Source organism: Aulonocara sp. 'chitande type north' Nkhata Bay, linkage group LG16, assembly GCF_057382095.1.
Source record: "Aulonocara sp. 'chitande type north' Nkhata Bay isolate Kocher_YH1m ecotype deep benthic linkage group LG16, A_spYH_male_GT1.1, whole genome shotgun sequence".
NCBI classification, from domain to species: domain Eukaryota; kingdom Metazoa; phylum Chordata; class Actinopteri; order Cichliformes; family Cichlidae; genus Aulonocara; species Aulonocara sp. 'chitande type north' Nkhata Bay.
Window position 1 is genome coordinate 11,582,101 of NC_141359.1, and position 26,428 is coordinate 11,608,528.

Below are 26,428 nucleotides of genomic sequence, written 5' to 3' on the forward strand. Positions count from 1 at the left end.
CCTAAAAAGAAGGTTAAACAGTCAAACGAAACAATATCATGGCCCCACCTTACGACTGTGGGCTCTACACTTGTGCCTGGTAGTCCCTCGGAGCACTTCCACTCGCTCACTTTTCTTCATGCCATCACAATAATGAGATTTCCGCACAGCCCCTGAAGGCGCTAGGATCCATCCATTCAGCGCGCGCTGCAGCCGTGTAGTAAAAGCCATGTAAAAATGGCGGAGCTGCAGATGCTGCTGGAGGAGGAAATTCCTGCGGGACGAAGAGCGTTGTTGGACAGTTTTACCAACCTGGAAAGAGTCGCGGAGTACTGCGAAAGCAACTATGTCCAGGTACATGCTCATATTTAAGCAGCAAGTGTATAAGTTGGGTGAAATGACACATCGAGGCAATGTCAGTTGGGAGTAGGCGGTTTGGATAGAGGAGTGATGGAATGACCGTGCCAGATTCCGTTATGTTACCCGTGGCTTTTATGTAAAGGGGAAAAGTCACAGCGAATTCAATGCAAACACTGACCCGCTGATGCCTGAATAGGAAGGTTGTCGGGGTCAATTCGGTTTTTTAAAAAAATATCCTCAAACACATCTTTACTAGTGAAAAATCAACTTTTGCAAGTGGTTTGCGCAGCACCGTGTTGTTTTCTGATTGAGCGTGACTCCGTGGGAATGTGATGGGTGGATTTTGGTTAGTTTTAAAAGTTTGCTTTAACCGGATTAAGTTTGAATATGTTCACTGAATGGGTGCCGAATTAATTGTCGAGTTGCGTTTTTATAGTAAAATGTCTCTTGCAAAGTTTGTGATGTTTATGTAAACAGGCAATCGCTTGAGCAGAGATGTGTTAATGGGAGTCTGGCGCGACGCTTAACTGGTATGTGATTGTGGCCGATAACTTGCCCCGTAAATCGCTGCTGAGATTTATGATTTACTTTTAATGCTATTCGTCTGATAATTTAAACAAAATATATAAACAGTTTTTATTTATTTATTTTCATCAAATGATAACCGGCAGAATTAAGGGAATCTGAAGATAATTGTTAGTTTCAGTCCTAATGAAACATTGTTTCAATTTGCCATCAAAGTGGCAAATACGGCTGTTATGACAAATAAATGTATCAGATTAATCTTTAGTATTATCCATTATAGAGTCCGTTTGTCCTTGAAGATGCAGCTAATGATTAATATCCTCGCTGATTGACCTGGCAGCTTTTTCTTGATACAAATTATGCTTTTTTTTTTAATGCTGTTACAGTGGTTGATGCTCATATTAACATGGCCAAAGTTTCAGACCATGAGGTCCATGTATGTTCAAAACATACTTTAGAGTGCTCGAAATGCTCTTTTTCAGACACTTTCTTCTCCTCTTTGCTCTGTATGACGTCAGTGACAGCGGAGATCCCAAATATGGTCATGTCAGGCTCACAACTCTAGGCTAATTTATGCAAATATGACATGGAGGAAAAGGGGTTTGCACTTATTGCTCTTTCCATCGTTGATGGAATCGGACGACGTATGCGTCAAGTGGACATTGTGAAGGGAAGGGGACAAGAGTGGATCTTCTCTGTGGCTGGCAAATGGACCAACAACACCACAAGCAAGACCTGTTCTATCACATACTTTGTACACTGTTTCTATCTGACATTATGCATGCAGGCTGCAAATGTGAACCATAATTTTTGTTTCTGGCTGTAAGCATATAAGGCCCACCACCTGCTTTTCAAACCATGGATGGTCTAAAACAGGGGTGCCCAATCCCAGTCCTCGAGAGCTACTATCCTGCAGCTTTTAGATGCATCCCTACTCCAACACAGCTGAATCAAATGGTTTGATTACCTCTTCAGCATGCCATCGTGTTTGGCAAAGGCCTGATAACAAGCCATTCATTTGATTCGGGTGTGTGGGAACAAGGATGCATCTAAAAGCTGCAGGACGGTAGCTCTCGAGGACCGGGATTGGGCACCCCTGGTCTAAAAGATGGATGTAGCTACCATTATGCCACCTGTTGGTTTGTGAAGTCTTATTTTTGAATTTTCAAGCTGATGTTCCCCCCCACCCCCCAAACGTAATGTTTGTCATGTCATTGAAACCGGACGTGACGAGCAAAGGTTGGATCTAAACTGCACATACAGCAATTTTCAACTGCGACTTACTCGAGGCTGTTGTGTTATAGCACAGTAATTTGTCATGGGCATAATACAGCCCCTTAAATTTAGTGTTAAATTAACACTCATTATCCACTGATGGCTTCTTGAGAATGTGAGATAGTGAGTTAGACACCAGTAGCTGTACTGGGCTGCCATCCCTCCACCCCCGTACTTGCTTAGCGGAGAGTGTATGAGTACGTGGGCAGGCGAGGCTGTTACGGACAACTGTTCCTCCTCAGCTGGTCCTGTATACACACCTGTTCATCGCCACATTTCATTTAGATTCGTGTGTTTGTGTGAGTCTTACTGTCAGTCAACAAGTGAAAGTGCATCAACAGTCTTTCTTCTTTAAAGGCCAGAAGCACACAGGCGCTACATGATGCATCACCGAAGACCGACACAGAAATCTTGTTCTGCACATCTACACTTGATGAATACCACAAGGGCACTTTCTTTTTCCCCTCTTTTATTCCTTCTCCTCTCTATTTCTTCCTTCCTTTATAACCTTTGACCTTTTTATTTCTCAACCTGTTTTCACGCTGTACTAGCTTGGCATTAGCTTCCTCATTTTAGCAGTCACATCAGCAGTAACATGTCATCTTCTCAGGAAAACTGAAAGTCTTTTTTAGCTCGTTAGACTGCTCACACTGCATGTTCAGATTGAGCCTAGCAAGGCTAACTCAGTACCCAGAGGATGGCCTACATTTATGCAGCCAGCAGATGATGTGATTGTTACATAATAGCGCAGTGTGCTGATCCTGTTTTATGGGCTAAATATTTGGATTCAGAGTTTACCCAGGTCAAGTCGTTGTTTGTCTTATGTGGCCACATCCTGGCATCCTTGTGGTCCAAATTCAGATTTAAATCAGTCTAGTGCTTTTTAAGGGGTGGGATTGGGAGGGTTACAGAGTGTCTTTATTCTTTTCATTCAGAATCAACTTTCTGGGATTCCTTACCTGCATCAAGGTGCTTTGAGTGTTCATTTGTTTCCAGTGAACAGAGATTTTCAGTAACATAATGTTGCAACTGTACAAGATACAGTCATGAAACTTTGCACGTCTATGGTTGACATCAAACCATAGACCACACCTGGCTTTGAACAAGGGTGTGGGAAGTGGGGAGGACAAGGGCTCCTTCCCATTTTATTTTGTACAATCCTGACATGCAGACAAACACCTGTGAGCAAACACTTGGCAACAGTGAAAAGGGAAAACTCTCTTTTAAGAGGAAGAAACCTCCAGCAGAACCAGGCTCAGGGTGGGGCAGCCATCTGCTGCGATTGGTTGGAGGTGAGAGGAGGTAGATGAGACAAAAGACACACTGTGGAAGCGAGCCAGAGATTAATAATAATGAATGACTAAATGCAGAGAGGTGTATAAAAACGGAGAGCATGAGAAGAGGTAAATGAAGACAAAACACTCAGTGCATTATGGGAAACCCCCACAGCAGCCTAGCCTTATTTAAAAGGATTCAGGGTCACCTCATCCAGCTCTAACTTTATGCTTTATCAGAAAGGAAAGCTGAAGGCTCTGTCTCCCATTCTACTTTTAAATATCCTAGGCACCACAATTGAGCCAGTAGTCTGATGGCAAAATGCTCTAATGGGGTGCTATGAGGTCTTTAACATAAACTGGGGCCTGATTATTCAAGACCTTGTAATCTGTTATGTGGTATAAAAACTGATTTCCATGACAAATGTAACCTGAAAATATCTCTTATGTGAACCAGTTGCAAACTGGTCATTAGTTGTGTTTATTAATAAAACTATGTTTGGAAGAGGCAAAGTAGGAGGAGAGTATGAAACTATCGAGTCCGCCTGTATGCACAGTTTCACAGCTGTCTGCAGATATCAGGCTGATGTCAGGAGACACAAACAGCAGGAGCTGAGCTTGTGTGCTGACTTTCCTGTTCTGCCTCTGCTCAAAGTGATAATTAAAGTGGATTTTAATGCTCTGCTCTATTGAAGCCTCTTGTTCTGACTGCCCACAGCTGTGTGGGACTACTAGAATGTGTAAAATATGACAGCTTTGCAGGTGGTGCAGATCTTAATGCTCTGCTGCCATGCATGTGACATCCTTAAATAATACAGCATTTCAATTACACATTATTGGTGGAGTTTTAAGTTGTTGGCTCCTTTTAATAATCGGGGAAAAGTAATTTTTGCTGTTCTTGTGATCAATAATAATGATCATTATTGATCATTAACGTGGTCAGTTTTTAATCAGGGAAATGGTCTATCCTACTTTAGATGTTCATACTTCAAACAGCCATCCAGACTCCTAGCTTTGTCAGGAAAAAAGGCAGAGATGACTGTTCCTGCCTCTTCCAAAGGTGCTGGAGACCCGGTTTTCAATATAACACCACCCACACATCCTCCTCCTTAATGCTGTAGGTTTGTAAACTGAGATAAATTGAAGCTGCACTCTAGAAAGTTAGAGCCTTAAATAGCTGCTTTCTTTTTTACAGAAAGTTTGTTGGAATATTTACTGTAACACAAAGGAAAAGATATTAGAGAAAATGATGAAAAATGGTGAGAAAAAAAGCAGCAAAGCAGGCCGTTACTACTTTTCTTTTTTTCAGATAAATTGCAAAATGTGTGGTTGTTTAGCGCCTTCAGCAAAGAATCCGAGCGAGTCTGAACTGAGCATGTGCAGACACGTTTCTCCTCCTTGCCCCAACTACAGTCCTGTCCTGTTTTGTTCCTTCAGGGTTCTCCACAGCTGGTACCGGTTAGCTGTCAGCAGAGGTAGTTGTAATGTAACTCGACCTCCTGCTGCTCATTGAAAACACATGGTAGCACTGCAGGAAGCTGGACATATACTCTGGTGATGGCTGTGTGCGTGTGTGTGTTTTGGGTTGAAAACCATGGCAATTGGTGCATCAGCCTCCACTTTCATTACTGATGCCAGGAACAGCTCCTGCGGGGGTGAAACACGCTGAACATTTGGAAAGATGGGTTTGTGATCAGAAGCTTGGCAAACCTGAGGTGATCATACATGCAGGCTCATAGAACAAAAGTTGTTTTTTTCTCTTTTTCTAATAATTATGTGATATTCAGCTAGCACTGTATAATTAATGTGTTGTTGCAGTGCAGGTTGTGCAGTGGCACTTCAGAAGGACAGTACAACAGTCAGTGTCCGTTTGGTGCATGGTCACATGACTACCCTCTGTGGAGACCAGGTGGAACTGGATGCCAGCTGATGTAGAGACAGTGTTACTCTTTGATTCCCAATAATCTATTCATAATCAATTTAGTTCAGTTCAGTGATAGCACGTGTCCAACAGAGTGATGTCTGCTTCTGGTACCTTAACACTGGCCTGAGAGTTCAGCTGGGTTTACACTATGATGGTGTTTATGTTACCTAATCAATCAATGTTTATGTTGGCTAAATAAGTAGTTGGCACCAGAAATCCTGGTTTGTTAAGATGATGTTTAAAATGTCCGTTAATAAATCCTAGTAGTTAATAAATCGGCTGGGATTTTTAAGTAACATTACTGCCATATTGTCATACTGCCCAAACTTACTGACCGGGATGCCACCTGGATGGCTCCCAGGTCCATTGGACTGGTTTGGGATTGGGGGCCAGACCTCAGATTACCATGGGGGGGATTTGTCATCTCACATGCATGCGTGGCATCCCCCGGGATGAGCTGGAGAAAGTGGCTCACACCAAAAACACCGGGGTTATTTTTAAATGACTACTTCCATGAAATAATTCTAAATCTGTGGCAAGTATAGTAAACAAATGGAAAATATTCAGCTTTTTTTTTTCTACAGTTGGATCTACAGATTTAGATTTTTGTCTTTTTTTTTCTCCGCCAAATGCACTTAGCTGTGTTTCCATTTTTCTTCAGAAATAATCAAATCTGTTTAACCTGCAGGAGTTTGAGAAAACTCCTGTAACATTTTGTTACATGAATGTACTGCCACTTTGTTACAGGAGTGGCAGTACATTTTGTACTGCCACAAAGAACAAAATCACAACCAGTCAGCTGTCGATTCCTTTAAAATGGAAATAAAGCTGGGAGAAAATGTGTCAGCCATTAATTAAGAGTGTCGCACAAGAGGTGGGGAAATTATTGTGATCACAGTGTGTTAGTGGCTGACAGACAAGATGGAAAAGTGTGTGTTGTACATTTTATTATTATTCATGTTTTACTTACTGTGAGACCAAGTGGATTCGGATTCAGTGCAGTTCAAATTCATTTTATTTACTGCTTGGGCTTTGTTTTCTTTACATTATTGAGGATCAATAATAATCACTAGTGTTCATCTGCAAAAGTGATTATGCTTCCTCATTTATATTACCAGACGTTAGAAGCAATGTAAAATTTCATTGTGATTAATACTGCTTGACCCAGCAGCTGTTACCAAGCTGCAGTGATGCTGTGTATTGACATTTAAAAAGAGTGCTTTCACTGAGCGTTAAGAGGGTTGATGATGCTGATTTAAAGAGATAGACTGTTTTTTTTCCTCTTAACTAAACTTTGTGTGACTTTAACTGACAAATTGTCTTTTTTTTAAAGTTCCTCATTGTTCTTCTAGTGTGCACAAAGACTGCTTGTATGTTTTATGTAATCGAGTAATTTAAAAAAATAATTAAAAGTAGAAATACCTCCCAAGCCATTAACTTATATACAGGGAGTGTAGAATTATTAGGCAAATGAGTATTTTGTCCACATCGTCCTCTTCATGCATGTTGTCTTACTCCAAGCTGTATAGGCTCGAAAGCCTACTACCAATTAAGCATATTAGGTGATGTGCATCTCTGTAATGAGAAGGGGTGTGGTCTAATGACATCAACACCCTATATCAGGTGTGCATAATTATTAGGCAACTTCCTTTCCTTTGGCAAAATGGGTCAAAAGAAGGACTTGACAGGCTCAGAAAAGTCAAAAATAGTGAGATATCTTGCAGAGGGATGCAGCAGTCTCAAAATTGCAAAGCTTCTGAAGCGTGATCATCGAACAATCAAGCGTTTCATTCAAAATAGTCAACAGGGTCGCAAGAAGCGTGTGGAAAAACCAAGGCGCAAAATAACTGCCCATGAACTGAGAAAAGTCAAGCGTGCAGCTGCCAAGATGCCACTTGCCACCAGTTTGGCCATATTTCAGAGCTGCAACATCACTGGAGTGCCCAAAAGCACAAGGTGTGCAATACTCAGAGACATGGCCAAGGTAAGAAAGGCTGAAAGACGACCACCACTGAACAAGACACACAAGCTGAAACGTCAAGACTGGGCCAAGAAATATCTCAAGACTGGTTTTTCTAAGGTTTTATGGACTGATGACATGAGAGTGAGTCTTGATGGGCCAGATGGATGGGCCCGTGGCTGGATTGGTAAAGGGCAGAGAGCTCCAGTCCCACTCAGACGCCAGCAAGGTGGAGGTGGAGTACTGGTTTGGGCTGGTATCATCAAAGATGAGCTTGTGGGGCCTTTTCGGGTTGAGGATGGAGTCAAGCTCAACTCCCAGTCCTACTGCCAGTTTCTGGAAGACACCTTCTTCAAGTAGTGGTACAGGAAGAAGTCTGCATCCTTCAAGAAAAACATGGTTTTCATGCAGGACAATGCTCCATCACACGCGTCCAAGTACTCCACAGCGTGGCTGGCAAGAAAGGGTATAAAAGAAGAAAAACTAATGACATGGCCACCTTGTTCACCTGATCTGAACCCCATTGAGAACCTGTGGTCCATCATCAAATGTGAGATTTACAAGGAGGGAAAACAGTACACCTCTCTGAACAGTGTCTGGGAGGCTGTGGTTGCTGCTGCACGCAATGTTGATGGTGAACAGATCAAAACACTGACAGAATCCATGGATGGCAGGCTTTTGAGTGTCCTTGCAAAGAAAGGTGGCTATATTGGTCACTGATTTGTTTTTGTTTTGTTTTTGAATGTCAGAAATGTATATTTGTGAATGTGGAGATGTTATATTGGTTTCACTGGTAAAAATAAATAATTGAAATGGGTATATATTTGTTTTTGTTAAGTTGCCTAATAATTATGCACAGTAATAGTCACCTGCACACACAGATATCCCCCTAAAATAGCTAAAACTAAAAACAAACTAAAAACTACTTCCAAAAACATTCAGCTTTGATATTAATGAGTTTTTTGGGTTCATTGAGAACATGGTTGTTATTCAATAATAAAATTATTCCTCAAAAATACAACTTGCCTAATAATTCTGCACTCCCTGTATGTGTACACACAGAGAGCGACCTGTCCTTGTAAGGTAAAAGCAGGCTCTTGGCCGTTGGTGGCTGTCTCTCTCTGACAGAAGCTACAAACAAACCTGTGCTTGGTTTAAGATAAACGGTGTAGTGCAGGGACGGATTCAAAGCCGAAGAGAATTGCACTTCCTTCCATGGTCGTACCTCTCCCAGTTGTTTGTTTGTTAAAATCCATCTCTCTGGCTTTCCCTTTTATTTAAGAGCTGACATAATAAAGGGATGAGATAAAGGGGCAAGAAGTGTATAACATCACATTTACCTTTGCACAGCAGTCATTTGGCGACTGGATCACTGCTCTCAGTTTTTTTACATCACTGGGGATTCACAAAGAAGCAAGTAAGGATGGTTTTACTCTGCCAACTGCATCAGTCTGGCTTGTGTTAGCTTATGTTGTGTACTTGTCTTGAATAAGTAGTGGTATTGTGGGATGCTGATGTGGGATATGATTGTCCTTATTTTTCTTTAAATTTCCAGACTGCTGCAGATGTACAGTTTCCGACTGTGTCTTTTGTTATTGAGTTAGTCCTGTGAGCACAGCAGCCCCTCCTACCTGCTCTTCAAACCTTCTGATTGTGAGAGACAGCCAATCGGAAGACTGTTGACCAAAGGAGGGTGGCCTTAAGGAGAGAGCAAAGAAACGGACATGTTTCAGCGAGTGGATTTCTTCTTTCTTCTTTCCCATGAGTGGTTGCCATCTTTACTTTGCACGTTGTACTCATCACTGGTGTCCTGACTTATCTCAGAATCACTGGCTACGCTGATGTTGGAGATGGTGCCACCATTATTCTGTGGGTTTCTGTGGTCTTCGGTGTCTTCTATCTCTTCATGTAATCCCACACTGACTCTGTGATGTGGAGATGAGGGCTCCGTGGAGGCTGTACCATCTGCTGTTTTTCTTAAGATGTCTTGACATTTACGAGCAGCATTTGCCGCCACACTTTGTGGCTGTTTTTAAATGTTGATCTTAGAATAATTAACAGTAGGAATGTGGCTAATAGACCAGAGTCTGTTTTGTTTAAAAAAATAAATGAATTAAAAAAGAGGTCAGGGGAATTAGAGGATGCTTATGATTCTACATAGGTCTGATATGACTTATGTACATGAACTTAGTTGGAAAAAGGGAGGAGGGGATAACATCAACAGCATCATTACGTGTGCGGCTAAGTGTGTGCTGCTTTGCCTTCGCCTCAGGCCAGAGGAGGCATCCCTCCAACTAGGTCACTGCTAACAGGGTATCAGATGGCTGATGAGAACGAAGGGAGAGAAAAATAGGAGATATTAGGATGATGTGATAAAGAGGGAGGAGAGGAGAGGAAAGGGAGATGACTAAGACAGAAGAGGATGGAAGAATAGGGAAGGAGGCGGGCTGATTGTAGATTAGACAGTGAAGCAAAGATAAAAATGAGAATATTTATCAAAAAGGACTGGACTCAAAAGTTACGTTCTTCATTAAGACTTAGAAAGTTTGTGGATGCTGACTTTTGCTGTCATGGACCTCCTCAAAAAATGGGGCTGAATTTATGAATTTATTCACTCTTTTAAACTCTCGCTGGCACGGTGGTTAGCACTATTGCCTCACAGAAGGAGGTCCTGAGTCCCCCGTGTTTGTGTGGGTTCTCTCCGGGTACTTCAGCTTCCTCCCACAGTCCAAAGACATGCAGTTAGTCGGTTTAGGTTATGTGGTCATTCTAAATCGCCCATGTGTGTGAATGGTTGTCTGTCGCAATGTGTTAGCCCTGCAACAGACTGGTGACCTGTCCAGCGTGTACCCTGCCTCTTGCCCTAAGACAGCTGGGTTAGGCTCTACCCAGCTGTGTCGCAAAATAAACTGTTTATGGCAATATTCTTTCACCGTTCTGATGGTCACTGTAGTGGCTATGTTAATTTCTTAAAGTTCTCTCTTTCTCTTATATTTAATATAACCACTCTATGGACAAGAGCCTGTTTTTATGCGTTGTCGTTAGCAACAACGACGGTAAAACCATCGCGTGTCCGCTTGTTTATTTTCCACATAAACCTTTCAGAATAAAGCTCAAGATCCTGTTGAGACTTTTCAAAATAAACTGAATCACGTGAAAGAGTATGCAGTGTTTACGGATGAGAAGCAAAAAAGAGCCGCCAGGTGCTAAAAAATAAACCTTAGACTCAAACGTTAGAACAGGCTTTTCGCCGCAGCACGCCGTGTAATAAATACTCACAAAGAAAACAGCGGCCGTTACAACTTATGTCTAACAATGTATAGTGTCATGCATCGGTTAAAACATTCGACTCCAGGTACACGACACCCAGCTGGAAACACTTCACGCAAGTCGAGCTGCCCGAGATTCACAGAATTTTCATAAAATGTAAAATTTTTGTGATTTATATCATTATTGGACGATAGATGTCTTATATCGGGATATGAGATTTTGGTCATATCACACAGCCCTAACGTCACACACAACGCGCTCTGTTTAGACCCAGACCAAACTGTTTCAGACTTTACGTTTCCCAATTTTGCTTTAAGTTATTTTGTTATTTACATATGGCCTAATAATTAACCTTATTGCTGTTTTAGAGGAGCGGTGCTTCCAAGGATAGCTGCAGATTTCTGTCAGAATCTACAGATTATGCAGTACAAATAAAATGTTCACGTTTCTCCAACGTTGTCTTCCCAGCAGTTTAACTGACATCTACACTGGATGGTTCATGTTGTCTTCTCCGGCGCTGATAATTGGCGTCTGTCTTGTGTCAGTGATGTAAAAGACGGATTTAATGCGACATGGCCATTCAAACTGCAGACGCTTTCTAAAACATCAGATATGTATCGGATTGAGTACCACATACGAAAGTGACCCAGGTCGGATTTGAAAATATCGGATTTGAGCTGTTCACACTGTCATTCCATGATCAGATATGGGTCGCATAGGGTCAAAAAAGTCGGATTTGATGCGTTTTCACCTGCAGTGTGAACGTAGCCTTTGTCTCCCATATTCTCACTTCTGGATGTAGTCTGTACAGTTCCCACATTGGTGCCATCAGACATGCCCCAAGCTGGCAGGTGAAAAACCGTTTAACACCACATCTGACTGAAACCAATATTTGTGCTCTCAGATAAGTGCTAGAAAAGGTCAGTGCTGCAGTGCGTGTTTGAAAACCGCTTCAGTCAAAAAAAGGTGGTGACTATTTCTGTTTAAAATCTTTAACTCAGTGGTTAATCCTTGCTCTGATGTTTCGATGGATGCCTCCCTGACCCTCTGTGAAAAATTTCTAAATCATTTTATAGATAAGATCTCAGTGTTAAGGGCCCCACATTCTCCGGTAGTAAATCAAGCCCCAGTTTCCGAATGGTCAACGGTTTTTCAACAGTTTGAACCTGTGTCGTTCTCGACTTTAAATGAAATAATTAATAACCTGAGAAGCTCAAATTCTCTGCATGACATTATTCCTTCTCGTATCATTAAGGATGGATTGAATACAATCGGGTCCTGTATCTTATTTTTAACTCATCACTGTTATCTGGCTGTGTTCCGACTGTCTTTAAACATGCAGTCGTGCAACCTGTTATCAAGAAAAGCAGCCTTGATCATAACACTCTAGCAAATTACAGGCAGATTTCTAAACTCCCTTTCATGTCAAACATTTTAGAGAAAATAGTGCTTCAGCAACTACAGACCCATTTAGAGAGAAACGGTATAAGTGATAAATTCCAGTCTGGATTTTAAACCGCGTCACAGCACCGAAACTGCCCTACTAAGAGTCTTCAATGACCTCCTTCTAATCGCTGACTCCGGGCGCTCTGCGGTCTTAGTTCTATTAGATTTGACTTCAGCCTTTGACACGGTTGACCATGATATTCTTTTGGCAAGCTTAGAACAAGTAGCAGGCCTTAAAGGAAATGTTCTCTCATGGTTTAAATCATATTTTTCTGAGAGGTCGTTCTCTGTCATGATGGGAAAATATTCCTCTTCTTCTGCCCTTTGTTGCTGTGGTGTGCCCCAGGGCTCGGTACTGGGTCCTGTGTTGTTTTCTCTGTACATGTTGCCCTTGGGCTCCATTTTTGAAAAACATAATGTCTCTTTTCACTGCTATGCTGATGATATTCAAATCTACCTCCACTTGACTGGGGATCATCTTCACTACATCCTCTGTTTGATTGTCTGAGGGATGTCAAAGACTGGTTATCACGTAACTCTCTTACTTTAAATGAAAAGAAGACAGAAATTATTGTTTTTGATAGAAATATGCCTCTGGGGCAACTGACTGGTACACTCGGGCCTGTTGCTAACCACCTCACTGATGCTGCTAGGAATCTTGGCGTTTCCATGGACAGTTGCTTCAAACTAGATAAACAGGTGTCTACTGTGGTAAAAACCAGCTTCCACCAACTACGCCTAATTTCTAAGGCTAAACCTTATATACCACGCAACGATCTGGAGAAACTCATTCATGCTTTCATCACTTCAAGACTAGATTATTGTAATTCTCTCTACTTGGGCCTACAATCTTCCCTCCTTCAGCGATTGCAGCTGGTCCAAAATGCTGCAGCACGTCTCTTAACAGGCACTAGAAAGTATGATTCTATCACCCCTGTTCTGGCCAACTTACATTGGCTTCCTATTAAATATCGAATTGATTTTAAAATTTTATTGTTTACTTATAAAATCCTAAATAATATGGCACCTGACTACCTAGCTGATCTCCTCTGTCTGTATAGCCCTAAGAGAGCACTAAGATCATCGGGCCAACTGCTCTTAGTGCAACCTAGGTCTCTGCTGAAGACCAGAGGAGGCCGTGCCTTTGCCTTTGCCGCACCCAGGTTATGGAATATTCTTCCTCTTCATATTCGCGCATCAGATTCTATTCAATCTTTTAAATCACGTCTAAAAACGTACTTGTTTAACCTGGCATTCAAGGCTAATTAGGGTAATTTACATCTGGCTTTGCATTTCGATTATGTAATTATTTTATATCTGTAATTTATATTTTATATTGTGATTTTTATCTGTATCATGATTTTACTGGAAAGCACTTTTGTGTACTTCAGCCTTTAAAATGTGCTATATAAATAAATTTTGATTGATTTTTTTTTTTTTTTTTTTTAAACAAATCACTGTATTACATTTTTAGGAATTTAATTAAGAGTAATTAAAATATCATTGTTCCCTATCAAGGTGTGGGGGCATGGGAGTGGGGACAGCTGGCTTGGGAATGCCTCTGGATCTGGATCTGGATAAGCAATTGAAAATGCATGGATGGAGTGATGGATGAAATGAGGAGCAGTGATAAATTTAGTGTGCAGACATCTGCAGCCTCGACATACTGCTGATAATCAGTTACTGTTACACTGTGTATTCTGACCTGATTTAAGCAGATAACACTAAACAAGATCACCATTACACTACACTGGGATGTCCACAACCTTTATGTAGAAATGTTATGTCTCATAAATCAAATAGACTGCCAGATTCCTAGAATCAGCACATGAAGCATTAATAAGGCAGACGGCAGAGAATTCGAGCCCTCGCGGTGACAAAAATATAATGTTGAAAAAATAGAACTTGCTACAAGTTCTCTGTCTACCCATTTGGAATGTAAAATATGAAAATAAAATCTCACTGTGCTCTTCGAAGTGTTAAAACACTGAGCTGAGCCGTCACAGCAGGCGTCACCTAAAACAGCTGGAAAGTGCTGCACAGCTCGCTGAGGGCAGAGGTCACCGCTTGAGCCTCTGTAACACCTGCTGTTCTCTTTTCTTTTTGCTCTGCTCTCACACATAGTTTATTATGACGTCGGCGTGCGGTTTTTGTTTTTACGCTGTAACAATAGCGACTTCAAATGCAGCATTGTGTCTCTGACTTGGTGAAGCACTTGCTGGTTTGCTTTGAGATTCGTGACACCACTTCTCAGTGTTTTCTTTAATTATGTCACTGAAGAAGTTTTAATGGTTTAGACTCTGCGACTGAATGTAGGGCTCTGGGTCATCTAAACCTATGACACAAACTCTTTGTGTGTGTTTCCGTTAGTGTTGTCTATTGATAATGTATTTCAAGTCTCTATAAGTGTGTAGTTTGTGTGTGTGTGAGAGTACGTGTGTAACACAGAGGCACACATAGATGTCAGTGTGTTTCTTGTCAACCTCGGGCGTGAATGAGTTTGCACTGACCTACATTGTGTTTCAGCAATTATACACACACATGTTGGGCTTTCTGTAGTTGTGGGGACCATAATTCCCTTGCCCCTCAGCTCAACACTGACCTTTATATAACATAAATTATAAATCCCCCGATCAGTTGGAGGGCGTATTTTAAAAGTGAGGAACAGCCAAAATGACCTCACTTCCCACATATGTCCTCGATCCTAAGTTATAAATCACATGTTGGTCCTCACAGAGATTTACAAGCATGCACACACTCTCTTTATACATACAGTACACATGTGAACTCACACATGTAGTTGCTGATGCATGCTGACACGTGCAGTCATGCAAACACACAGACACATTCTGCCAGCTTCTCTCGATAAAATGCTGACTGTGACATTCCAGCAGAAATCATAAAGGTTTTATTCATGTGTATGTCTGTTACTGTGAGGACTAGTTTTGACATTTCTCACTATTTTTGTGGTATTTCATTGATTTGCTGCAAACTAGGCTTCACAGATCAACTACAATTATTCACGTCATAAATTCATACTAAGTAGGGAGTTAGCCAAACGAGGTCCACCTGAGCATGACTGGGCAAGCAAGGCATGTAATAGAACATTTCTAGTCTGAAAAATCCTCATCCGTTTTATCAGCCCCACGTTCGTGTGATATTTCTCATTTCCAAGCTTCATTTTTCTGTCTGTGTCTGTGAGTAAAATGGTTGCACTCTGTGACTCCTGTCCTGAATCTGTCTCCTCTCTCCCCGCAGTCTGCAGACAAGGAGCGGGCGCTGGAGGAAACAAAGAGCTACACCACACAGTCTCTGGCCAGCGTCGCCTACCTCATCAACACGCTGGCCAACAATGTGCTGCAGATGCTGGACATCCAGGCCTCACAACTCCGCCGCATGGAGAGCTCCGTCAACCACATTTCACAGGTCCGCTGAACTTTGAATGTTCTCATTTCTTCTTAGAGGATTAAACAGCCGCTTTGTACGTGTGAGGGATGACGTTTAATGAAAATTCCTCCTCGCACTGCCTTTGTTATCCAAGTCAGGCGTCCAGAGGCACGCTGAAGGTTTCAAACTGTAAACATGATCTAAAATATGAAGTTTGTGAGCAGGAAGGCCCATATACAAAGACACTGGTACACACAATGCACAAAATTATACACACCCGCAAGAGGGCTCCTAAATGAAAGAACAGAACATGCAATCATGTATGAATGCATTTATGTTCAGCAGCCCAGGAGGAGTTTGTGTTTACAAATAGGAGGCAAAAATGCAGAATGTTCAGCAGTAACATAGTGAAAAGAGGTCAAATTATTAGCAGAAAGTGGCGATGGTGGAGAAACTAGCCCTTTTTTTTCTGTACACACTATACTAAGATAAACAGGCTTTGATTGGTAATGTTTTTTTAGGGTTCAGGGTTAAAGCATCAAACAATCTTTAAATCAGTATTTTTTATGATGGTGTATGCAATGAAAACAGACACAATGTTTATGGTGTCTCTGTAGAGAGAGTGTGCGGCTCCTCTTTGCTTTGAGTTTTATAATGAGCTTCAGCTCAGGGTTTGGCTGTCTGACTACAACTTCAAACCGCGTTTGTTTCACTCTATCGGCATAAGAACATCTTTTTCAGCAGCAGCAGGGAGCTGTTTTCAGAGAAGCGTTAAAAGCCCACTGTGCACTGTTCGGCTCTGTCTGTGAAGTGAAAAACACTTATACCTTTAAATGTTAATGGGTAATGTTGGAATCATGGAGACGGGGTGTTTTCGAACCAGGTTAATACTCTATGCAAACGTAATTCTGTGTACGATCACCGTCAAATCCACGAAGACTCTAAAATGTGATACCAGTGTTCCTGTTTCTCCTGCAGGGGTTCTTTTAATCTTGTTTACATGACTTACAGTAATATTGGATGCTATAGTAAATGAACAGTAATCACTATGTCCTAACTGTTGGAGGACAAAGAACACAGAGCTCTAATTTTGTTTCTGTCAGCTGCTTGGATGAATAAAACCACCTGTAAGTGTGATTGCACCCAACAGTGAAGTGAAAGTGTGTGGTGCTGCCAGGGATCCGATCAGGCTTACACAACACTCTGCACCCACACATCTCACACTGCAGCTGTGTCCAACTTATTCCTGTTCCTAGAAAAACTCTGAGCTGACACGTCGCTCAGTGCACTCTATTGAGAAAAGAGCTATTTTCATTCACTGAGTGTTTAAATTCTCAACAGTCTCTTCACAGAGCAACTCTGTGCTTTGAGGAATAATCGTAGTTTTCAGTGGTACAGGGGCTCCATTCTCCTCGTCGGACCTCCGAATAATTAGTATAATCGGAATGCTCTGTAAGCAGAAATAATGAGATGCTTCTGTCCCTGTTATATCGGGCCAGGCTGTGGTCGCATGTCATAATTGCTGCTTTCTGTTCTGTGAGACACAGTCACATCCGTTGTGTAGGCGAACGCTTCATGCGGTGAGGAATTGCACTGAGATGATCTTTAAAAAATCCATTTTGCATTTGCATGCTGCAGCGGCCGATAGGAGTCGTGGAAGGTGAGGCAGAGATGTCCCGGCGTGCTCGTAGCGCAGGCCGGATGCTCTGTTTTTATTGGCGTGGAAGTTCCTCATCTCTGCTCTAAAACAATCAAATACACTTTTACTGACCTTTGAAAAAACTGGCTACTACATAATATACTGCTGGAGAGTGTAATCTGTCATAATACAGCATAATTTATTAGTAGACTTCTACTTAGCCTGGGAAAAGCCATCGAGAAATGCAGACTGAGCCAAACAATTATCTCAACTTCACAGTGTGCAGATGACTCTCAAAGCTGTCACTACAATGTAGATTAACCTCGCTGGACTATAACTGCAAATAAATAAACCAACAAACCTCTTGACAAGAGGTGGGACTTACCCAACACCCCACACACACAATACTTCACTCACAATGCGATTGTGGGGATTTTTAGCATTTTGCGATATGCTGAGTATTGCAATAACACATATTGTTATTTATCACCTTTTCCAAAACAAATTTAAAAAATAAGAATGTTGGGCTTTAGCCTGGTTTTCGCATGCAGCATGACAATTTGAGTTTGTATTATGAGTCTAAATCTGCAAAATAATTAGGATAAGTTTAGTAGTGTAGTGGAATAAATGGCATTTCTCTCTTTAAGTATCCCCCTCCAGGCTGTAAGTGTCATTGTTCTGGAGAGAGGAGGCAGCTGCTGTCAGCCTGCAGCAAAGTTTCAAAACGTCATGTTTAAAAATTAAACAATCATTTTATCTACACACAGACAGCTCTCGTGTTAGCTTGTTCTTTATTCCATTGCACAGTCTGTGCTTAAAACAACCAGGTGGTACACAGGAGCACTTCTCTTCAACTTCTTTTAACAGGTTTCTTCATGGCTCTCCACCTGCCAAAGTTTTGAAAGCTGTTGTCATATCTAGAAAAACACTTTCCTTTAACCACTTGGGTTCTCTGTCTCGGCTGTGGCGCTGCAGTGTTTCTTCTGTGTATGTGTCAGAGAGGAGATGCCATAAACCTGTCATCAATCAATCAATCAATCTTTATTTATAAAGCACTTTTCATACAGAAAAAATGTAGCACAAAGTGCTTTACATAGTTAAAAGCAGCCCACCCCACCCTCCAACTCACTCCCCACACTCTCAATACACATATATCCCCCCACCCCCACCCACACACACATACACACACGCGCACACTTAAAGAGTAAAAATTGGGCTGGGCTCGCATGAGCCAAGTGAGGAAACATTATAACAGAGAGCCGTCTGCACCGGGAGCCGGTCACAGACCGCAGCCTCCGGGCTGGGCACACAGCAGGAGGGAGGCCAAGGAGCCCCCCAACCAGGCTGAGAGGACCCCAGAGACCAGCAGCCACGGTCAATAGCAGCCCCGGTGCAGAGAGCGCCCTCCGAGGAAACACTGGAGATATGACGCAATACAATATATACAGGGTAAAATGATAAAATAAATAAGAACAGGATACAATATAAATATAAATATAAATAGAGTAAGAAGATTAAAAAATGAATAAGAATAAAATCTAAAAATATTAGGTAAATCCTAAATTAATAATAGAATGACAGGATAGAATAAATAAGCATAAAAAATAAATAAACGCTAAGTAAAAGCTAAATTAAAAAGGTGGGTCTTGAGCCTGTTCTTAAAAACATGTACGTTCTCTGCGGCCCTGAGCTCCTCCGGCAGGCTGTTCCACAGACGAGGACCATACCACTGAAAAGCTGCCTCTCCGTGAGTATGTGTCCTGACTTTAGGGACAATCAAAAGGCCAGTACCAGAGGACCTCAGGGTCCGTGAGGGTTCGTATGGTAAAAGCAGATCTGAGAGATAAGAAGGCCCAAGACCATTATGTGAGCATTAACTTCACTGTTTGGTCAGAAGCTGCTCGGGCTGATCTGCAAGGACACTGTGAACTCGGTGTCTGTTTATTTCTCTTACTGGCTGCATGCAGCTCATATAATTCAACTTCACTTGGACCACACATGGGACCCAGTGGCCATGCAGCAGCTGTTTAAAACAATAAGAATTATTGTTTGCGAAATACATTGCAGCCTTCTGAGGGATTAAAGTAAAGACACGCGCTGCACGCTGTTGGAAGGCTGTGATTAATGGAGCACTAGAGCGAGCAGCGTATGATCAGTGTTTCCAGTAATAATTTTGAAGTGAAAGGAACATCCAGGACCAAAGCGATTCAGGACACCATCACTGTGGTGCACTTCTAATACACACAGGAGTGTACAGGTTTCTGTTCTAGACTAAAACATGTAATGAGTATGTCCCTCACTCAACAAGGGGAAATATGCTACATGAAGTTTGCACTTGCTTAAGAATGACGCTCATCATGCATCAACATCTTAATTAAACATGAAGCTTAATTTAGCAGAGAAAAATGTTAATGTCAAAGTTTTAATCCTGAGTTATTTTTTTCAAAGCTCCCATTTAAACGTGATTGATTGTGATTGTTACCTCTGCCAAGGAGGTTATGTATTTGGTAAAACGCTGGATCCATGCTTTTTATTCCCTTTATAAACATGATAGCTGGAAAAGCTTTGAATGAATACTGATAGAACTTTGTAGGTGTGTAGAGTACGCTCATTGTAATAAATGGCCTGTATTTATATAGCGCTTTACTAGTCCCTAAGGACCCCAAAGTGCTTTACACATCCTGTCATCCACCCATTCAGTCACACACTGGTGATGGCAGCTACATTGTAGCCACAGCCACCCTGGGGCGCACTGACAGAGGCGAGGCTGCCGGACACTGGCGCCACCGGGCCCTCTGACCACCACCAGTAGGCAACGGGTGAAGTGTCTTGCCCAAGGACACAACGACCGAGACTGTCCAAGCCGGGGCTCGAACCAGCAACCTTCCAATTACAAGGCGAACTCCCAACTCTTGAGCCACAATATTGTATTAAAGTTTTTCTCATATCCACCAAGGTTTTGAAGGTCAGCTTAAGGTTTATTGGTCAAAAATGGACAAAAAGCCTTAGAACTTAGAAGTCTTACAAGTGTCTTGTATGTTGTCAACATATAGAAAGTGTCATATAAAAAATTTAAAATATGTCACATTTGACCTCTGACCTCTCCTTCAAGGTCAATAGAATTATCTGAAGGTCAAAGTGATAATAATAATTTATAGAGCTATTTTAAAAAGTTTCTTCTAATCTTTCCTTCTCATCAACCTCAGCTAAACTCACTGGTATTGCTACTAGCTTAAGCTGCGTCCACACCGGAGCAATTCATTTATATTCCACTTTTCAGTTTGGAGCACTGACACATTAAAATGAGTGCTATTTTTTGTGATTTGTTTTTTTTTTTTTTTTTTTTTTTTTTCTTAATTTGCTCGTCCTTCATTTTTCTTCTTCCAGACCGTTGACATTCACAAGGAGAAGGTAGCGAGGCGGGAGATCGGCATCCTGACCACCAATAAAAACACGTCTCGCGCTCATAAAATTGTAGCTCCAGCCAATCCAGAGAGGCCAGTGCGCTACATCAGGAAGCCCATCGACTACAGCGTCCTGGATGACATTGGCCATGGAGTCAAGGTAGGCAGAGTAATGAGGAGGGAATATAATAACATCCGTTTATATGAACTCGCATATTCAAGTGTTTATAAATGATTACACAGATTCTCATCCATGCACTCAAGCATGTGCATGTACCACCTTTTCTATTTTACTCTTCTTTTTTTATGTATTGCAAGCATTAGTAAACTCTTGAATGAATATCTCTGTACCAGGTTTGCATATCTATTAATAAGAAATCCATTTTTAAAAATCTCTTTAAAAAGAATTGGATAGAAATTGCATGTTTATGTGTATAACTGAGTGAGCCGCGGTTTTTCTCTAAGCATGTAGAGTGTGCACTTGTAAATAAATAGTTTTTATTTAGGATAAGTAGCAATAATTATCTAGGCATTGTGCTTTCACCATTATTTCTTTAACTGCACTCCTCCTCCTCACTTTTCTGTCCACCAGCTCTTCTTCATCTGTATTTCTGCCCTTTGTCTCTAATGGCTGCTGGTATTCGCATGGCACTGTTGCACTGTAACTAACCTTTAGACTACCCTGTCTCTTCTTTTCTCTTCTATTTGCTGTCATTGGCATATTAAGTGGTTGCTGAGGTTCAAGGTAAGGATGCACAAAACACCTACACAGATTGGAAGTGTGTGTGATAAATGAAGGAAATTGTGTAATGTGGAAAATGCCGTTAGAAAAGCAATAAATGCAGTAATGATCTAAGAAAGTGACTACTGTGCTATTACTGCAGTGGTCAACAAACCAAGCAGCAAAATATGCTAGAATCAGCTTCCTCTTCCTCCCTCTGTCTCTTTACACTCAGCCCCCTTTCTTCATGCCAATTTTCACCTGATCATAAAAATCTATTGAATGCTTAATAAGTTCTCATATAAAAATCATAGCAGCCTGGTTAATGAGTTCTGTGCCTTTCATAAATGTATTATTTAATGCACAGCCTGCCTGCTGTCCAACCGTGAAGTGACAGCTAGTGTTGGAACATGTTCGAATGAGTCCTGAAGGTCTTAAAGGACTTATAAATCATTCTACCCAGTATCATAGGACACGGTAGAGGTGGACTCTAGGACCTGATGTTTTAAAGCTGTTTCAGCAGAATGGGGTGAGCTACACAGGGGTGATGTTGTTTTGGCTAGCTACTGATATGTTGGCTCTGTGAAAGGCCTGAGCTGAGCGCTGAGCATTAACACGGTTTGTTCTCACAGGTGAATGGTCAGCCGAACATGAAACTTGGAGCGGGTCTGTCTCGGTCCAACCCTCCCACACAAAAACCGCCCAGCCCTCCAAGGGCAGGCAAGGGCATCTTGGGGTATGTACACAGCCTAGCACCAACACTCCCACATGTGTATCTTCTTTCCCTTACTAGTATTCACCTTGTCTTATCCTTTGTGCTTCCATGGTTTAATATAAGTGAATGTTCTGTGTATTTATTGGAACTTGAGTATTTGTCTCAATTTTTTTTCTTAAATGTGTGAGTAGTATGGCCTCCATGGGATAAAATCCAATTTTGGAAAAGTTGTGACGCTGCGTAAAATGTAAACAAAAACAGAATGCATTTATTTGCAAATCTCATAACCCCATTTTTTTTTCTCAGTAGAACATATAAAACATAGCAGATGTTTAAACTGTGACCATTTTCTATTTCATGAAAAATATTAGAATAGAATAGCCTTTATTGTCATTGTACAGAGTACAACGAAATTGGAGTGCCACTCCCTTGGTGCAAGTTTCAATAATAAATATAAATGTAAAATATAAAAAGTACAAAAAAACAATCGTAAGTACTCAAACAATAGTATGTACAATATATACAGGATAGCAGCATTAATATAATGACAGTATGAATAGCAGCATAATATAATGACAGTGACGGTATGGAATAGGTTCAATTGTTTTTGTGCTTATTTACTACGGTGATAGCTCTGGGAAAGAAGCTATCCCTGAATCTGTTTGTCCTGGTTTTATGTGACCTGTACCGTCGGCCTGACAGTAATAGTTCAAACAGTTGGTTGCTGGGGTGAGAGTGGTCCTTGATGATATTGCCAGCTCTGCTGAGGTACCGAGAGTTTGCAGTGACCTCCAGGCTGGGCAGAGAGCAGCCAGTGATCTTCTGGGCTGTGTTGATGACCCTCTGCAGTACTTTCCTGTTCGCAGCTGAGCACCCTGCATACCATGTTGTTATGCCGTACGTTAGGATGCTCTCTATGGTGGCTCTGTAAAATGTCACCAGCAGCCTCTCCTCCAGGTTGTTCCTCCTGAGCACTCTCAGAAAGTGGAGACGCTGCTGGGCCTTTTTAGCTCATTTTGGAAAAAAGTTGGGACGGGACCATGTTTACTTGTTTTCATTGTGTAGCAACCTCAACAGTCTGTAAACATCTGGGAACTGAGGAGACCAGCTGTTGTCCCATTCTTGTCTGAAAAAAGAAGATTTATTCATAACACACGTGAAAAGACCCAGGAAGACAGAGTTAACGATAAAAACGATAACAAAATAACACTGAGAACCGATAAAAACCCTGAAAACTATACATTTCACACCTGAGCCTCAACTCTCGCGGCCCGGTACCAAACGACTCACGGACCGGTACCGGTCCGAGGCCCGGGGGTTGGGGACCGCTGCTGTAAATGATGAAATACTCAAGTCTTTGTAATTTTACATTGAAGAAGATTATTTCGAAATACTAACCTCTGCCCGTCTTTTATTCCCAAGTATATTATTGACCTGTTGCCTAATTAGTTGAAAAATATTCCTCCTGTTTTTCCTTCTAATGCCACTAACTTGGAAAAGTAAATGATACCTTTAATGCCCCCTCACCCCCACCCCAATGTTTGGAGACATATTTAGTGATTCCATATTTTTCATGAAATGGTAAAATCTCCTTCATATGCTCCGTTGTGAATAAAATATTGGTTTGAAATTTGCAGATTGCTGCTTTCTGATTATTTGTGGTTTTTACACAGCATCCCAATTTCAATATAAATGGACTGATAAGATAAATCTGCTCTCACAGATGTGTTGTTTTCTGAACTGATTTTGAGATAAGTCGTGTGCATGTGTGAAACTGCTGCAGATTGTGTGTGTTTGTGTCTTGTGGAAGGATGGAGCGTCCTGCTGCAAGCTTATTACAGATTTGACCCGGCAGAAGGGAATGACACACACACACACACACACACACACACACACACACACACACACACACACACACACACACACACACACACGGTAAAATGCAGTGCTCAGAGGAATAACGTCATGCGTTGTGAAAGCTTGTTGTGTTCTCTCCCCTCAAACATCTAGGTCACCCAGCTGTAGCCCTCATTCTTTCTCTCTCCTTATCTCCTTATCTTCATCTCGATTTCACTCCTTCCTCTCTTTTTTTTTTTAACTTTCTCATTCCTTATTCCTTATTTATTCCCGTTGTCTTACTTTCTCTGGGTCCAGCTTTCTTGAGTAAATATTGGGTCTTGAACAGTCCGCAGATGCTGTCTTCCTATCACTTTCCATGCTGCTTAGGTGTGCTGAATTAGCTAGCACAATACACATAAGTCTATATACCATAGACAATATAAAAGATGGATGTAACCACTGTTATGTTGGCTGTCGATTTTGACCCAACATTTTGAGGCTTTAGCGTAAGAGTTTGGACCTTCCACCATGCTGGTACTTCTGAGCCAGAAGTTCTTGTATTTGGATTAAAAGGATGGAGTGCTTACTAGCTAATTAGTAGCTAACGCTAGGCAGCATTGTGAATACAGCCAGAGACAGTATAAAAGACGGCTGTAGCAACTATGAGATTCACATGAGCATCTTGACCTGACGTCACCCTCTTGGTATTGTGATACTTGACAACCAAGGTGTGGATGTTAACAGGAAACCACACACTAACTGGCTAACGAGTTGTCAGTCACATGTTGCTAACCAATAAGTATTTCCTGGATAATCCTACTTTCTAAACCTCTTTTGGTTGATTTCTCCACGGACTTCTATAGGACCGTTAGCCTTTTTCTAACCACAGGTATCATCCGCTGGTGGCCAAAAAAAGGGATGCAGGTTTGTATTTATGTATTTACTGGCTTCACTTTTGGAAGCTACAGCCATGTAAAATCGAATTCACCAAAAGAGAACCACAAGCTTCTTGGAATGTCCACATCAGTTACTAAGTGATAATGGTGGGTAAATTCCATGAAAATGCTCCAAAAGGCACCAACAGCAATAACAAACCTAAGAGCTCCAGGTCAGTGACTCCGGTTAGAGGAGCTAACTTACGTGCTGCTGCGTTACCTTATTACAATATTTATTGCAATACTTTGATTGTCTGTGTGCAGCAGGTAGGCTGATAGGTGGCCTCATTCAGTCTGTGTTGTCTGCTGCGTTGCTTCCTATTTCCTGTAACCTGCTGATCAGCCACCTGTTGTACCATGTTGAACAGCACGGCAGGATTTTTTCCCTGCTGAAAGAGCCCTGACTAGCCAAAGATTATCACAAGACTGCAAACAACCCGTAATGCAACACAGTCTTACAATGTTGCGCTACTGCAGTCTCATTTCATAAGCAACACAGAAGTTAGGAATAGGTAGTTGTCTAGTTCTCTGTTATTTAAATAATTCTACTTTTTAAACCTAACGTCCACAAGTCTGACATTTGGTGCAGTATGACAACAAATAAGATGAGAAAGTGTTTGCGTTCCCTAAGGATGAGGGAGCAGAAGCAGCTCAGCACTTGGCTGGAACTTTGAGTTGACTGGAGCTTTGGTGCACAAGCCAAATGTCTGTACACACACACACACTCTAACACACACACACACTCTAACACAAACATGCGTGGAGAGACGAGGAACAAATCACAGCAGTGAGCTGGCGTAATGCTGTAATCAACAGGCCTTCTGACGACTCACACTCACATAAATAACAACCCAGACGATTCAGAGAGTTTTCACCGTCTAAGTTTGACTGTTCTTTCTTTAGCACCAGTGTTAATCGGATTGGATTAACACTGCGCGCTTTAAACTTGGTGAAATAACAGAATCCTTTGCAGACAGAATAGATGGGATAAATGGGAAACCCCAATAGAAAGTCCAAATAAATGGCTGTAAATCTGCTTGGAAATCATGCAGTCTTTTTCTTTGCTTACAGTGATAACTGCTGGTGCATTACATGACTCATAGGTTGTTGAAATATTGGATGTAACTGTGTAATTATTCGTGAGGAGGAGTTAACCAGGTGGACACTGTGCCTGCTTTGTGTTATGTGTATGCAGTAAGTGACATTTATTGTGCTGATCCATTGCTTCACTCTGATTTTGGTCAGTTTTTTGTTTTCCTCTGTTGGCGTTCACTCGTCCTTATTCTCTACATACAGCTCTGTGACGTGGGAGGAATTTTATTTCTCTAAAAATACACACTGGCCTTTGAACATGACCTTTACCGATTTTATTCTTTTTGTTCCACAGCAGGAAGGAGGCTATAGCTAGCTCACTTGCAGAATTAAGGTGTACTTGCATATCAATACTGATGCTTTAAGTGTGCTTGTGGCTATTTAATGTTACTTTCAGGAGCGATCCTTTGTCGCCAGAATCAAGTTTGTCTCCCCATTAACCCTGTCTTCACCCTTACGTTTTGCATGTACAGGAAGAACTCCCCCTACAGGACACTGGAGCCTGTGCGCCCCCCTGTTGTACCCAATGATTATGTCTCCAGCCCTACCAGAAACAATATGGCAGGGGGACAGCTTCCAAGTCCGGCCCGCACCGCTACCCTCAACCATCGACCCCGAACATACAGGTAGCCGGGTCAGTGGGTAAACGTGGCCTGCCAGAATGGGATTCAGAGCTTTTCCTT

General features: G+C 41.7%; 1 protein-coding gene across 6 annotated transcripts in view; it reads left to right on the forward strand.

Moving 5' to 3' along the window:
* Window positions 1-35: 35 nt before the first annotated feature.
* LOC147311082 (abl interactor 2-like) overlaps window positions 36-26,428 on the forward strand; it is a 34,811-nt gene continuing 8,418 nt past the window's right edge. For 2 of the 6 annotated variants that reach the window (XM_086267818.1, XM_086267821.1), the window contains exons 1-6: window positions 36-333; window positions 15,272-15,439; window positions 20,427-20,603; window positions 21,171-21,188; window positions 21,797-21,900; window positions 26,219-26,371. In XM_086267818.1, coding sequence (XP_086123944.1) covers window positions 217-333; window positions 15,272-15,439; window positions 20,427-20,603; window positions 21,171-21,188; window positions 21,797-21,900; window positions 26,219-26,371 — 737 coding nt within the window. In that variant the 5' untranslated portion in view covers window positions 36-216. The remainder of the gene's footprint in view (window positions 334-15,271; window positions 15,440-20,426; window positions 20,604-21,170; window positions 21,189-21,796; window positions 21,901-26,218; window positions 26,372-26,428) is intronic. The other 4 variants (XM_086267820.1, XM_086267823.1, XM_086267819.1 and 1 more) reach the window with 2 other exon arrangements.